The following is a 16,299-nucleotide window of genomic DNA, read 5'->3' as shown; positions in this document are numbered from 1 at the left end:
GGTGCAGGTCCTGTCCTCTCGCTCTAGAGCCACCTCTAGTCAGCGGTGGCACAAACGCAGTTTCAAGAATCTCCAAGGTTCTCGTAGCAAAGGTTTGAAAGCACTCTCACTAGGTTAAGCTGCTATTTTTCCATCTAACCAGCTCCAAAGCCACCCATATCAGCGCCGCTGACGTCCCAGAGCTTGCCTACTGTTCTCCTCTCTTGTCTCCACCCTCGCCCAAACTGAGCCCCCTCGCTCTCCGTTACTGCACGATCTACTGGCATGACAACTGCTTCTCTGGTCCTCTTCGCGTACGTTAAGTGCGCCCTCTCACTGAGGGAGGGCCGCATCGCCCTCTTTTTCCGGTTCCTAAGACCACTCAACTCTCCTCACTCCACCTTTTCCTTAGCCGATCCACCCCCAGCCCTATCCCCACGCCCACCCCCTCACATCATCCAAGACGCTTTCCCCCTCCAGCTGCCCGGCTCCATTGATGTTGCCGAAAAGGAAACCGGTTAAAGAAAATGGGCCGCCTCCAGCGGAATCTTCATCGCTGTCCGTGTCTGACATGATGGCGGCGTCGGCGCCGGCAGCCGCTACGAGGGACAGCAAATCCCAGCTTCGCCCCACAGGCCGGAAATAAAAACCCATGTCGCCCAGAAGTGACTCACAGAGTTCAGTGACCAGCCCCTACCGGATGCGGAATAAAGAAAAAAGGAACCGGAAAGGCCGCCAGTCCTACGAGAAAGGAGAATTGGTGTCACTACCTTACTAGAGGCTTTTGATTGGACTATACGCGATCAGGAGGCTGGATCTGTGAAAAGCGGTTAGTCAAAGAAAATGTTCGGTCCCGCCCCCTTTCACTTACCTAAGCAGGAGCTGTCTCAGTGCACTGGGGGGGAGCGCTTCCTAGGTCACGTGATCTACGTCCTGGTAACCGCACGTAACCACGCCACAGGACACGGAAGTAAAGATTAGAACCGGTTTTTCTTGTCTGTGTTGTCTCCTCCTGTACTGTTTCGTTCGAAAGAGAAACTGGCAGTGTGCCAAAGGTACCTTTGCAGTTAGTTGTTTTGAATTGACATTTACCCGTAGAAATGGATTTCCTCCCCCCTTTTTTGGGGGGGAAATGTGAAAGTAAAAGATAAGTAAAACGAGCAGGCGACCCTTCACCTAGATTCACAATTTTAACATTTTTTTTTAAAGATAACTGCAACTTTTTTCAAAGTTATTTATTTATTTATTTATTTATGGCTGTGTTGGGTCTTCGTTTCTGTGCGGGGGCTTTCTCTAGTTGGCGGCGAGCGGGGACCACTCTTCATCGCGGTGCGCGGGCCTCTCACTACCGCGGCCTCTCTTGTTGTGGAGCACAGGCCCCAGACGCGCAGGCTCAGTAGTTGTGGCTCACGGGCCCAGTTGCTCCGTGGCATGTGGGATCTTCCCGGACCAGGGCTCGAACCCATGTCCCCTGCATTGGCAGGCAGATTCTCAACCACTGCGCCACCAGGAAAGCCCCCACAATTTTAACAGGTTTTTTTCCCTGAACCATTTAAAAGTGAGTTACAGATATCGTGATTCTTCACCCCTAAAAATAGACTTTTTTCTACACAACCACAATACCATTAGCACATCTTTAAAACTTAACATTAATTCAATATCATTTAACATACAGTCCGTATTTAAATTTCCTCAATTGTCCTAATTGGAGCATTTTACATTTCAATCCGGGATCCACTCAAGGTTCATGCATTGTATTTGTTTATCTCCCTTTAGTCTCTTAATCCAGAATCCACCAGCATTTTTCTTTGTGTTGCATGACACTACGTATTTGGAAGAATCCAGGAAAGTTGTCTTGAAAATATTCTATAGGCTGAATTCGTCTAATCTTTTCTTCAAAGTGATTCCGGTTAAATATCTTACCGGTCATCAGAAGGCACAATGTCAGGTTGTTCCAATGTTGGTGATGCTAAATTTGATCACTTCAAAAAAGTGGTGTCCACCAGATCTCTCCATCGCAATGGCACATTTTTCCTTTTGTATTAGTAAGTAACCTATGGGGTGGTACTTTGAAATTCTGTGAATATTCTGTTCTCCATCGCCCTTGCACCCAAAGGTTTTAGCATCCGTCGATGATCGTTGCCTGAATCAATTATATTGGAAGAGTGCAAAAGGGTGATTTTTCTAATTCTTAATTCCTTCTATATTTATTAACTGGACTTACTCAGTAAAGAACTTTCCCTTTTCTTACGTCCTTTCTTGTATTTTTATTTTAATGTGTTACAATCTAACAGCATCATTATCCTTTTTGATCCTCAAACTGTTACAAATTTGTCCAATAGTTACCACTTCACTCTGGCTCCTGTATCCTTTTGACATGACCCCAATTAGTCTTTGAGCACTTCCTTGCTTTTTGGCACAAGATGTTCCAGGCTCACTCTGTGCATTCCCTGTCCTGGATCTGATATAAGCCATTTCTCCAAGGAGCCCTGGTTCCTTTTAGTGGGGAATGGTGTTTAGAAAGTGGGGCATCGGGACTTCCCTGGTGGTCCAGCGGCTAAGACTCCGCCCTCCCAATGCAGGGGGCCCAGGTTCGATCCACATGCGACAACTAAGAGTTCGCGTGCTGCAGCTAAAGATCCCGCACGCCGCCACGAAGATCCCGCGTGCCGCAACTGAGACCCGCCACAGCCAAATAAATAAATTTTTTAAAAAAAACAAAACAAAACTGGGGCATCATTGCTTGTAGGCCCTTTCAGTGGAGAGAGAAAAATTTTTTAATGAATGCGTTTATACTAATACCTTCGATTCAAATCTAATACCACAGGGTTCTCCCTCACCGTTCCCCATTTCATATTTGTATCTTGCTTCTCTTACAATGAAAACTCTGGTTCCTAACACCAATATATTACTCTTTTCAGAATTACAAGACCAATACCACTACCAACAGTTAACCTAAGTAAAGTTCAGAAGTTCTTTGCAGTTTTCTGTCCTTAGACTATATCCTATTAAAAATTACGTGAATCTTTTTTTTCCTCTGTGGAGTTGTTTCCGTTTGTATTCAACTTTAGGATTTGCTTTTATTGTCCTTTTTAATAAAAAGGATAAAAATTTTATACAATTTTTATTTTTAAAAAATGTAAACTTTTACATGGTTCAAAGTCAAAACTATATAAAAAGCTATTTCCAGAGAAGTCTTGCTCCCATGCCTATGCTCTCTGCCCCATTGTCACCCACTCCCTGTAACCATTTTCATTAATTTCTGGTTTATCCTTCCTGTGTTTATTATTTTTTTCAATTGAGGCGTAATTGACATTCACATATTAGTTTCAGGTGTACAGCATGATTCGCTATTTGTATTTGCTGTGTTTCTTTTTGCAAATATATGCAAATGAGTATGTTCTTATCTCTTCTTTTTCGTTATATACCCATGTATTGTTTGATTCTGTTTATATGAAATGTTCAGAAAAGACAAAGATTAGTGGTTGCCTAGGGCTGGGGGTGGGAACGGGGATTAACCGCATGAGGGATCTCTTTGGGGTGATGGAAGTGTTCTCAAACTTAATTTTGGTGATGGTTGCATGACTCAGTAAATTTACTAAAAATCATTAAATTGTACTTGAAATGGGTGAATTGTACAGTATGTAAATTATACCTCAATAAAGCTGTTTTTAATAAAACAAAAAACATGGTTTTGCACTTCTTTACTCGTGCACTTACTAGTGTACCAGCGCTATTTACAGTTGCCAGCCAGGATTGGGGGAGTGGTTCTTTGTGGTTTTTTTGGGGGGGGAGGAGATCAAACCCACTCCCTCAGCAGTGAAGGCACAGAGTCCTAACCACTGGACCAGCAGGGAATTCCCTAGTTCATTTTTATAACAAACGGGAAGGAGATTTTTCTGAGATAACTGGAAGAGGCAAAAAATATTAAATGATATATCTTATCTTCACAACCCAGCCCCTAGCACAGTCAAGCCTGTAACACAGTAGGAGCTTGATAATTGTTTACTGAATGTAGTGTAATAAGTGAGGAAAATCACCAACAGGGAACTAACTGGTCTGTCATTATTGAAAACCAGGAAATGAAGCTAAATCCTGGGGATGAATAGGTAGGGGGTGGGCAGGAACTAGACAATCAATGTTAGCAGGGCAGACAGTTCCTTACCCTGATTATCTGATGTAGAGAAATAAGCACAGCTACGCATAGGTGCCATGTGCAATATGACAATTATAGTTATTTCATCCTTTGCAAGCTGAAAAGCATTTAGAAACCACTCAAAGCAAAGGGGTGGTGGTGAGGAATTGCTTTGATTTTTAGAAAGCAATGGACCCAGTAAAATCAGAAAAGTTTATTACCATTCCTTATGAATAATTTAAAAGTGATATTAGCATGTTAGTCTTCATACAAATTCCTTTCAAGTATAAAAACCAAGATGTCAGTGTATGCTTAAGACTATTAAATCAGACCAATACAAAACCACTCTCTCAGACTTGTGGATCACACCTCCATTTATTAGAGGACACAAATTTGCCCAAACCAAACCCAGGCTTACATTTGGGAATTTGCCAGGCAAAGGGAGAGCAGGAGGCACTATTAAATTAAAATCCAACTTAAAAGATTTCAGTAGCTAAATAGAAAGTTCTCAGAGACCCAGGTGACAGCCATGTTTCTAACCCCTTTGAACCATGAAGTCCTGTGAGCACCCAAGGTGGCATCAATCAGAACATCCTGAGACTGGAATACACTTTCATTTGGCTGCCTTTGGGAAAACCCAGTGACTCTACCCAAGGGCAGTGGGCACAGTGCCCAGAAGCCAGTTGACTTCTACGGTGGCCACGTTACTGTAACAGCAGCCCCACTTTCCAAAGTGTTACTGGGCCTTAGTTGAGGAGGTCCACCCTCACCCTCTTCTAGTTGACTCACTTCTCATACAGAATCCCTGCCACCCTCAGGAGGCCCTGAGTCACACACTGGAAAACAGATACAGTACATTGGACCTGAGATAGAAGGCAAGCGCTGGACAACAGTATTCATCCTGGATCCTCCACAGCTTTAGACAATCAGCAGTGTAGAAATATACACCAATGAAGTACTATGTGGAGTGGAGGGTACCGTCATGAAGGAAAAAGAAAACAAAACACTAGTCCACCGTGAGGGAAAAGGCAACCAGAAGAAAAGGAGGAAGAATAGAGAATTTACATAACCATTTTTAGAAAATATTTATTTATTTATTTATTTTGGCTGCACCGGGTCTTAGTTGCGCCAGGCAGGATCTAGTTCCCCGACCAGGGACCAAACCTGGGACCCCTGCATCGGCAGCGCAGAGTCTTACCCACTGGACCACCAGGGAAGTCCCTACATAACCTTTTATCTTCTATCAATACTTGATATTTGACCTCCAGGTTCCAGGTTCTCCAAGAGTAGCGTTGCCAGATTTAGCAAATAAAAATACAGGATGCCCCATTAAATTTGAATTTCAGATAAACAGCAAATGATTTTTTAGTGTAAGTGTGTCCCAAATATTGCACTTATACTAAAAAAATTATGGTATTTTATCTGGCAACCCTCTCCAGGAGGTTCAGTTAGCCTGAGGTTACTCTGATCATATCCCGTCAAAGGGCAACAGCAAGATGATCACAGAGCGAAGCTCAGGCACTCCACCCACCCCAAGGGGAGAGCGAAGCTCAGGCACTCCACCCACCCCAAGGGGAGGTATGTGTTCCTTTTAGCTCCATTTCCCAAACTCTCAAAAATCCCACGCTATTCTGGCAGGGTGAGAGGATATGTGCACAGTGGAGTTGTCAACCACTATTTGCCAGGCAGAGGAGTTAAGGTTTCCTTCCATATCAAATGAGGAAGGTCAAAAATACAACTAGGGAGAAGGAGCAGCAGGCCCACTGAGCAACTCCAGCAACACCGCCACCAGGGCGACGACAGCCCTGCGGCCTGGAAACCCAACGTACCCCAGCCCTGTTGGAGCAACCTCAAAAGGCACACAGGGCTGAACACACACACAGGGAGATACACAGAGGAGGGAGGAACAGGAAGAGAGCAAGGTAGTCTTTATAGTGACTCAGAGGAATGACAGCAGAAGAGAAGTATCAGAGGCATTCACAGAATCCCCTGACAGTGACTGGCAGGACATTTTATTTCGTTGGTCGTTTCACTGGTTTTATTTAGGGGGTTAATCTTCAGTGGTCTTTCCTTCAAGCGGAAGGATGATGAGAGAAAAAAGAGCCACACAGAAGCCTCAGAGACACAGCTCTTCAGAGGGACTGTTCATTACACATCACCGTGCCTATTGTGCTAGCAGAATCCGAGAGCAGATCTGAACATCAGATCCCACAACCAATATACTATCGTGACTAAGTGCCAAACCCACCTCCTGAGGATGGAAGAGGAACCAATAACAAGGCCATGGCTGGTAAACATTCCTCTCAAAGGCATGAAGAGGGAAACAGCACAAAGAACAGGATCACATTATGCTTTTTTCACAGTCTCCGCCATGGGAATTCCCAGTGCCTTGTAATCCAGCATCTCTGAAACTGTGTTCGCAGAGATGTTAATAGGTGTGTTGCATGGGACCAAAAAACAAAAGTTCAGTGAAGTAAGTTTGGGAAATACTGCATACTTATTAAAAGTTATAACTTCCTGCAGTAGAAGAAACTATTTGGCATTATTTAAATCACTGGTTCCTGCCTTATTTGACCACAGAACCCTTTTAAGAAACATCTATTACCATCTCACAGAACTCTAGGAATGCTGCTTAACCATTATTGCAAAAATATCTCCTCTCAAGAATGGAAAGAGCATGTCAACATTGGGAACACCCAGGAATCACACATAAGATGGTTTCCAAACATTAGTATATCAGAAAGCTTAAGGCAATGATTTGAAAACTTGGAGAACCTTGTCCTTCTGGGAGGCACTTGCTCAACGGTAAATACAGCCAGGAACGCTGAAATTAGATTTCAAACAGCCAAGCAAAAGCCTACAAACAACAGCGCTAGGCTGCTCTGCTTAGTCGTGGCCTGGCCAGGACAGAAAAGAACAGCGCTTGGTGGCATCTCCTCTTACCACTTCGACAGGAGAGACACACACACTCTCACTCTCTCAAACTTCCTCCAAAAGGTTCAGACCAAACTTCAAAGCAGCCAAGTGCAAACTAGCCTCTCTTTGTTCCTCCAAAAGCTGAATAACCTGGAGTCTAGGGTTTCCAGGGGAAGAGATAAGTGGCTCACGCTGGCATTGTTAAATGCTGTCAAAGGAATTCCCCCTTATTCTCCTTAGGTGCAGTCCCCAAGCAGCACCCCAAAAGCTATAAGAGGACACACTTCTTGCTGTTCTTCTTTGTGGCAGGGTAAAGCACAGCCCGGACAGCTTCTGAAAATACCTCATGGACCCCATCCTGCATCAGGGCTGAACATTCCAGATACTTCACAGCCCCCACCTGCTTAGCCAAGGAAGTGCCTTGCTGAGGAGTTGTGGGCACTAGGCTCTGTTCCTTCAGCTTCTTCACTGTCTCAATGTCACTTCGCAGGTCCCTCTTGGTGCCTACCAGCAAAACAGGTACATTGGGGCAATGATGGGAGACCTCTGGGTACCACTTATGCCTAACATTGGCATAAGAAGATGGGTTGCCAATGGAGAAACAAATGACGAAGATATTGGTCTGGGGGTAGGAGAGTGTTCGCAGTCGGTCATACTCCTCTTGGCCGGCTGTGTCCCACAGGTTCAGGCTGACGATCTGGCCGTCCACAGATGTCTGGGCACTATAGTTGTCAAAGACAGTAGGGATATACTCCTCGGGAAAGGCGTTTGTCGTGTAACTGATGAGGAGGCAGGTCTTACCTACAGCCCCATCTCCCACAACCACACATTTAATCGTCTGCATTCTTCCCTTGGAGTCCTACGGACAAGAGAGAAAGAAAGAATGTTCACAGACATCTGGTTAATTTCAGGAGCCTAAGCCGTATAAACATTTCTCTCTGAGGAGAAAGAAAGGAGGTGAGACCCCCCCCCCCACCGCCACCGCCACTTGCCTGGCCTCTTAACACTATGGAAGAGTCAGCTGCGAAAGGTTGCAGAGGGCAGGAATTCTTACCACGGAGTCCATGGACTGCTAGAGGATAAGCTTCAGTAGATTCTAGAAGCCACCTCTGCAGCTGTGTGCAATATTATGTGCATAAGGAAATTTTTCTGGAAAGAAGATCCAAAGCTGTCATCAGACTCTCAAAAAGGACTGTGAGCCCAACAAGATAGGTATTTATGTTGCAGTATCGTCATAAGGTCTGCGTATACAGTATCAAAGGTTCTAAAATATAGCAGATGCTAAATAAATGTTAACTAATTAAAAAACAAAAAAAATTGGCATAGAAAGAAGGTTCCCAAGGTTGAAACGAAAGGAAACACATCTCTTACTTTGGGTCTGTGGCTATAGACTCAGCAAAGGACACTCTGTTCCTGAGCAACAGTGACATCATAATACTGGAGAGGAAGGTAGGCCAGTCAGACTCAGCCATACAGAGAAGCGGCTAAGAGTCCAGACTCTGAAGTCAGACCTCCTGGAGTCGAAAACCAGTCCTCTCTTTTCCTAAGCTTTGTGAACTCGGGCAAGTTTTTAACCTGAAGCTTACATGAAAGAATGCATGTGCTGTATGCTGTACTTATTAGTGCCTGCCACATAGGAAGTACTCATTAAGTGTTAGAAGCTACTATGACTTCACAGAAATTACTAATCTGCCGGGGAAGGCAAAAGTTCTATAATGTGAGTACAATGCTAGACAAACCAGGGGGTCTCACCCCTTCCGACCTTATCTGAGTAAAACTACAGGTCATAACACCACTATATTCTCGTCCATTTCTTCAGGAATCAAGTATTTGCGAGTTAATGGTACAACACAGATGATCTCCAAGGAGCACGTTTACTATGAGCTCCCATGTCTGTACCCCCTTATTAATATTCTGTCAATGCCCTACTGTGTCAGTGCCTCCACAGCACTCCATTTTCTTTAGCTTCTTAACTAGTACCCTCATTTCAGACCCGATCCTCACAGCATTAACTTCAAGTGTCCGAACATGGAGGAAAGGGGACACATTATCATATGTATTTGATTATGGAAAAAAATTTGAGAATCAATTAGTTTCTCACCTTGGGAATGGGGGGGGAACAGACACATTCCCCCATCCTGCTGTCTTATTAGCTAAGGTCTACATTAGGTCCATATCATAGACAAAAACCAGACAAAACACAACAGCTCATTTTGGGTCAAGGGAAAAAAAAGTTGGCCTTCTCAGCATGCTTCGCACAGGCCCGCTAGGGGTAGCTCTCTCCTCACACAGCCAGCTCTGCCCAGTGAGGCGTTCCACCTAGAAGCCTTCCTTTCCTTGGCACAGGTCCCACAGCTAAAAGTCCAGAGCCTGATTCAGCTCTAGTAGGCAATCATCCCAGAAGACTCACTGACCATAGCTGTCTTTTTCCATCTAGGAATATGCATGAGGATCAAACACACAAAGTCAATGGAAACAGGGCAAAGTCACCACCACACTCCATGAGAATAGCCTTCCTTGACTTTTCCAGTTTGGATTCATTTCTTTTGCCTCTGATAGCAATCACTGCCTGTACAACTCATCTTCCCAGCCGCCTCTACGTATCATCCAGTGTCTCTGCTCAAAGTGACTGCTTTCAGGACAATAGTGCATCTGAGGGGGTTGCTGAACTAGAGCAAAACTCTTAGGCACAAAGACCGTTTTGCATCCCAAGTTCAGCTCCTCACCTCTATAACTAGGAAAAGCCATCTACACTCTTTTCTACTTGTTTACGTCTACCAGTGCTCCTGGTATATATAATAAATACCAGGCCTACATGATGAAATGCACCTAGAACATCCCAGGTCTGAACAAAACCAAAACACCCTCACCTATAGCAAACTCTCAAAGAAAGGGAAGGTTCAGCAAAAGTGGGAGGGGGCTGCTTTGTACAGTTGACTCATTCATTCAGCCCACATATTCATTATACGATTTTCTCTGCTTGTGTGTATATTTGAAATTCTCCATATTTAACAAGTTTAAAAATAAGACTAAAAAATATAATCCAAGAGAATTGAAGACAGGATCTCAAAGAGATAATCGCACACCCATGTTCATTGCATCATTATTCACAACAGCCAAGAGGTGGAAGCAACCTAAATGTCCATCGATGGATAATGGATAAAGAAGAAAAAAAAAATATATATATATATATATGTATAATCCAGCCTTAAAAAGAAAAAGGAAATCTTTTCATACACTACAACATGGATGAACCTTGAAGACATTATGCTAAGTGAAATAAGCCAGTCACAAAAAGCCAAATATTGCATGATTCCACTTATATGAGGTATCTAGAATAGTCAAATTCATAGAAACAGAAAGTAGAATGGTAGTTGCCAGGGGCTGGGGGAGGGGGAAATGGGTAGTTGTTTAAGGGGTATAGACTTTCAGGTTTTCAAGAGAAAAAAATTCTAAAGATCTGTTGCACAAAAATGTGCATATACTTACTGTACTGTACACTTTAAAATGGTTAAAAATACTAAAAATAAAAATAATAGTTTTTAAAGGGCTGGGAACTCTGAGAGAAGGCTAGGAGTTACAAGAGAGAGGCAAATATTCTGTTTATCACCAATATGAGAAAAGGTTGTTTCGTTCAGCTCCAGCATCCAGCACAATGCTGTCCGGTTACAGATCACCCATAGCTTTCCCCTCATCACCACCGCTATCCACACACTCTCCCAGGCACTACTATGCACAATGCACTGCTAGGAGGGACTCAAAAAAGGGTTAAAAAAAAAAAGAACGATGATAGAAGTTTATAGTCTTAGGGTAAAGGCAGGACTTCTATAAGAAGGTAAACAATAATACACAGTAAAGCATGGTCCAGAGAAAAATAAGTTGCTATGAGAAACAAGGGGAAATTAAAAACTGAGAGCCTGTTACAGGCATTGTGTAAAATACTTTCACATATCTTATTTAAGCTTCATAGTAGCACTGTAAAGTAGACATCACCTCAGCTCAGAGATCATTAAATATGTCTCTAGGATTGGAAATTGGAAGAGGACTGGAGCTGCAGAGACCAACACCTCAGAAGGCATTCACTTTTAACCTTGGAATTACAGTTTCTTCTAAATCTTCCATTCTCATCTGACAAAGCATCCTTCTTCACATGCACATTTCCCAGCAGTCACTTTTCTCCTAGGTTAGAGGCACAACATAGAAGACCCCATAACTGGACTTCCCTGGTGGCGCACTGGTTGAGAATCTGCCTGCCAATGCAGGGGCACGGGTTCCAGCCCTGGTCTGGGAAGATCCCACATGCTGCGGAGCAACTAAGCCGGTGTGCCACAACTGCTGAAGCCGGGGCGCCTAGAGCCCGTGCTCCGCAACAAGAGAAGCCACTGCAATGAGAAGCCCGCGCACCCCAACGAAGAGTAGCCCCCGCTCCCGCAACTAGAGAAAGCCCGTGCGCAGCAACGAAGACCCAACGCAGCCAAAAATAAATACATTTTTTAAAAAGACCCAAAAAAAAAAAAAATGACCCAGACTTCATCATTTACCAGGGCACCGTCAGTCCCAATCCATTCTTCATTTGCTGTGAGTTCAGTGATCAGGCTGCCCAGACCCAAAGCCCCCAAGCCTGCCAAGTGCTTCTTACACTCCTGAAAAAGGGACAGCACCACAATCAAAGACAATACCTAAACCTAAGTTTCCCACACCCACAAGGCTTATTTCCCAGATCCACGACAAAGCTATAAATCCATCTGAAAAACGACTCGGCAGCGTGCTAAAAGCAGCATCATTATCTGAGAACTGTAAAGTACATCTTCCACTAAACTCCACATTGATCAGATCTTTATTAATACATCATGTCCAATTTCATCACCATCCTTTAAACTAATGTAAGGAAAGATTATTCAAGGAACCCCCACCAAGACTAAATAAATGGAACAGCAGTTGCCTGAATAAAGGCTAAGGAAACTGAGATCATTCAGATCAGAGAAAGCAAGGCAAGAACTTTACTGCTGTCTTTATTGTGTGTTGCAGGGAATGAGGAATATTGGTCAGTATTTTCTCCTTGAGGAGACGAACTTAAGATAGGTGAGTGTCAGGCACAAGAAACAATTTCATGAATGTCAGTGAACGGTGGGAAAACTATGTAAGAAGTCCACTGGGACCAGAAGGGGTCTGCCCCGGATGGTTTGAACATTGGCTGTTCTAAGAACTGGGACCTGAACCACGTGATTTGGTGCAGGTCCTGTCCTCTCGCTCTAGAGCCACCTCTAGTCAGCGGTGGCACAAACGCAGTTTCAAGAATCTCCAAGGTTCTCGTAGCAAAGGTTTGAAAGCACTCTCACTAGGTTAAGCTGCTATTTTTCCATCTAACCAGCTCCAAAGCCACCCATATCAGCGCCGCTGACGTCCCAGAGCTTGCCTACTGTTCTCCTCTCTTGTCTCCACCCTCGCCCAAACTGAGCCCCCTCGCTCTCCGTTACTGCACGATCTACTGGCATGACAACTGCTTCTCTGGTCCTCTTCGCGTACGTTAAGTGCGCCCTCTCACTGAGGGAGGGCCGCATCGCCCTCTTTTTCCGGTTCCTAAGACCACTCAACTCTCCTCACTCCACCTTTTCCTTAGCCGATCCACCCCCAGCCCTATCCCCACGCCCACCCCCTCACATCATCCAAGACGCTTTCCCCCTCCAGCTGCCCGGCTCCATTGATGTTGCCGAAAAGGAAACCGGTTAAAGAAAATGGGCCGCCTCCAGCGGAATCTTCATCGCTGTCCGTGTCTGACATGATGGCGGCGTCGGCGCCGGCAGCCGCTACGAGGGACAGCAAATCCCAGCTTCGCCCCACAGGCCGGAAATAAAAACCCATGTCGCCCAGAAGTGACTCACAGAGTTCAGTGACCAGCCCCTACCGGATGCGGAATAAAGAAAAAAGGAACCGGAAAGGCCGCCAGTCCTACGAGAAAGGAGAATTGGTGTCACTACCTTACTAGAGGCTTTTGATTGGACTATACGCGATCAGGAGGCTGGATCTGTGAAAAGCGGTTAGTCAAAGAAAATGTTCGGTCCCGCCCCCTTTCACTTACCTAAGCAGGAGCTGTCTCAGTGCACTGGGGGGGAGCGCTTCCTAGGTCACGTGATCTACGTCCTGGTAACCGCACGTAACCACGCCACAGGACACGGAAGTAAAGATTAGAACCGGTTTTTCTTGTCTGTGTTGTCTCCTCCTGTACTGTTTCGTTCGAAAGAGAAACTGGCAGTGTGCCAAAGGTACCTTTGCAGTTAGTTGTTTTGAATTGACATTTACCCGTAGAAATGGATTTCCTCCCCCCTTTTTTGGGGGGGAAATGTGAAAGTAAAAGATAAGTAAAACGAGCAGGCGACCCTTCACCTAGATTCACAATTTTAACATTTTTTTTTAAAGATAACTGCAACTTTTTTCAAAGTTATTTATTTATTTATTTATTTATGGCTGTGTTGGGTCTTCGTTTCTGTGCGGGGGCTTTCTCTAGTTGGCGGCGAGCGGGGACCACTCTTCATCGCGGTGCGCGGGCCTCTCACTACCGCGGCCTCTCTTGTTGTGGAGCACAGGCCCCAGACGCGCAGGCTCAGTAGTTGTGGCTCACGGGCCCAGTTGCTCCGTGGCATGTGGGATCTTCCCGGACCAGGGCTCGAACCCATGTCCCCTGCATTGGCAGGCAGATTCTCAACCACTGCGCCACCAGGAAAGCCCCCACAATTTTAACAGGTTTTTTTCCCTGAACCATTTAAAAGTGAGTTACAGATATCGTGATTCTTCACCCCTAAAAATAGACTTTTTTCTACACAACCACAATACCATTAGCACATCTTTAAAACTTAACATTAATTCAATATCATTTAACATACAGTCCGTATTTAAATTTCCTCAATTGTCCTAATTGGAGCATTTTACATTTCAATCCGGGATCCACTCAAGGTTCATGCATTGTATTTGTTTATCTCCCTTTAGTCTCTTAATCCAGAATCCACCAGCATTTTTCTTTGTGTTGCATGACACTACGTATTTGGAAGAATCCAGGAAAGTTGTCTTGAAAATATTCTATAGGCTGAATTCGTCTAATCTTTTCTTCAAAGTGATTCCGGTTAAATATCTTACCGGTCATCAGAAGGCACAATGTCAGGTTGTTCCAATGTTGGTGATGCTAAATTTGATCACTTCAAAAAAGTGGTGTCCACCAGATCTCTCCATCGCAATGGCACATTTTTCCTTTTGTATTAGTAAGTAACCTATGGGGTGGTACTTTGAAATTCTGTGAATATTCTGTTCTCCATCGCCCTTGCACCCAAAGGTTTTAGCATCCGTCGATGATCGTTGCCTGAATCAATTATATTGGAAGAGTGCAAAAGGGTGATTTTTCTAATTCTTAATTCCTTCTATATTTATTAACTGGACTTACTCAGTAAAGAACTTTCCCTTTTCTTACGTCCTTTCTTGTATTTTTATTTTAATGTGTTACAATCTAACAGCATCATTATCCTTTTTGATCCTCAAACTGTTACAAATTTGTCCAATAGTTACCACTTCACTCTGGCTCCTGTATCCTTTTGACATGACCCCAATTAGTCTTTGAGCACTTCCTTGCTTTTTGGCACAAGATGTTCCAGGCTCACTCTGTGCATTCCCTGTCCTGGATCTGATATAAGCCATTTCTCCAAGGAGCCCTGGTTCCTTTTAGTGGGGAATGGTGTTTAGAAAGTGGGGCATCGGGACTTCCCTGGTGGTCCAGCGGCTAAGACTCCGCCCTCCCAATGCAGGGGGCCCAGGTTCGATCCACATGCGACAACTAAGAGTTCGCGTGCTGCAGCTAAAGATCCCGCACGCCGCCACGAAGATCCCGCGTGCCGCAACTGAGACCCGCCACAGCCAAATAAATAAATTTTTTAAAAAAAACAAAACAAAACTGGGGCATCATTGCTTGTAGGCCCTTTCAGTGGAGAGAGAAAAATTTTTTAATGAATGCGTTTATACTAATACCTTCGATTCAAATCTAATACCACAGGGTTCTCCCTCACCGTTCCCCATTTCATATTTGTATCTTGCTTCTCTTACAATGAAAACTCTGGTTCCTAACACCAATATATTACTCTTTTCAGAATTACAAGACCAATACCACTACCAACAGTTAACCTAAGTAAAGTTCAGAAGTTCTTTGCAGTTTTCTGTCCTTAGACTATATCCTATTAAAAATTACGTGAATCTTTTTTTTCCTCTGTGGAGTTGTTTCCGTTTGTATTCAACTTTAGGATTTGCTTTTATTGTCCTTTTTAATAAAAAGGATAAAAATTTTATACAATTTTTATTTTTAAAAAATGTAAACTTTTACATGGTTCAAAGTCAAAACTATATAAAAAGCTATTTCCAGAGAAGTCTTGCTCCCATGCCTATGCTCTCTGCCCCATTGTCACCCACTCCCTGTAACCATTTTCATTAATTTCTGGTTTATCCTTCCTGTGTTTATTATTTTTTTCAATTGAGGCGTAATTGACATTCACATATTAGTTTCAGGTGTACAGCATGATTCGCTATTTGTATTTGCTGTGTTTCTTTTTGCAAATATATGCAAATGAGTATGTTCTTATCTCTTCTTTTTCGTTATATACCCATGTATTGTTTGATTCTGTTTATATGAAATGTTCAGAAAAGACAAAGATTAGTGGTTGCCTAGGGCTGGGGGTGGGAACGGGGATTAACCGCATGAGGGATCTCTTTGGGGTGATGGAAGTGTTCTCAAACTTAATTTTGGTGATGGTTGCATGACTCAGTAAATTTACTAAAAATCATTAAATTGTACTTGAAATGGGTGAATTGTACAGTATGTAAATTATACCTCAATAAAGCTGTTTTTAATAAAACAAAAAACATGGTTTTGCACTTCTTTACTCGTGCACTTACTAGTGTACCAGCGCTATTTACAGTTGCCAGCCAGGATTGGGGGAGTGGTTCTTTGTGGTTTTTTTGGGGGGGGAGGAGATCAAACCCACTCCCTCAGCAGTGAAGGCACAGAGTCCTAACCACTGGACCAGCAGGGAATTCCCTAGTTCATTTTTATAACAAACGGGAAGGAGATTTTTCTGAGATAACTGGAAGAGGCAAAAAATATTAAATGATATATCTTATCTTCACAACCCAGCCCCTAGCACAGTCAAGCCTGTAACACAGTAGGAGCTTGATAATTGTTTACTGAATGTAGTGTAATAAGTGAGGAAAATCACCAACAGGGAACTAACTGGTCT

The 16,299-nt window shown here is 43.8% G+C and overlaps 2 protein-coding genes across 28 annotated transcripts in view; both read right to left on the bottom strand.

The window, feature by feature from the left end:
• The window catches only part of TAF1 (TATA-box binding protein associated factor 1), a 120,837-nt gene extending 120,196 nt beyond the window's left edge, over window positions 1-641 (bottom strand). For all 22 annotated transcript variants that reach the window (XR_009006674.1, XR_009006676.1, XR_009006677.1 and 19 more), the window contains exon 1: window positions 433-641. Coding sequence is in view for 16 of the 22 variants with exons in the window: in XM_057538306.1 (XP_057394289.1) it covers window positions 433-633 (201 nt within the window). In the remaining 6 variants the exon portion in view is untranslated. The remainder of the gene's footprint in view (window positions 1-432) is intronic.
• Window positions 642-4,313: 3,672 nt separating this feature from the next.
• On the bottom strand, window positions 4,314-12,917 carry LOC130706446 (rho-related GTP-binding protein RhoG-like). Of its 6 annotated transcripts, XM_057538522.1 has the most exons (5): window positions 12,692-12,708; window positions 11,572-11,673; window positions 11,024-11,209; window positions 8,023-8,179; window positions 4,314-7,889 (listed from the first exon to the last, which is right to left on the bottom strand). In XM_057538522.1, exon 5 carries the CDS (start codon window positions 7,872-7,874, stop codon window positions 7,299-7,301), a length of 576 nt encoding a protein of 191 aa, XP_057394505.1. In that variant the 5' UTR covers window positions 7,875-7,889; window positions 8,023-8,179; window positions 11,024-11,209; window positions 11,572-11,673; window positions 12,692-12,708; the 3' UTR covers window positions 4,314-7,298. The 6 variants fall into 6 exon arrangements, with proteins under 6 accessions (XP_057394505.1, XP_057394506.1, XP_057394509.1 ...); XM_057538523.1 differs by lacking the exon at window positions 11,024-11,209 and having other exon boundaries at window positions 12,692-12,729; XM_057538526.1 differs by lacking the exon at window positions 8,023-8,179.
• Between the last annotated feature and the right edge of the window lie 3,382 nt (window positions 12,918-16,299).

Source organism: Balaenoptera acutorostrata, chromosome X (assembly GCF_949987535.1).
Source record: "Balaenoptera acutorostrata chromosome X, mBalAcu1.1, whole genome shotgun sequence".
NCBI lineage: Eukaryota > Metazoa > Chordata > Mammalia > Artiodactyla > Balaenopteridae > Balaenoptera > Balaenoptera acutorostrata.
The sequence above is the reverse complement of the archived record's forward strand: the minus strand, read 5'-3'. Positions and strand labels throughout refer to the sequence as shown.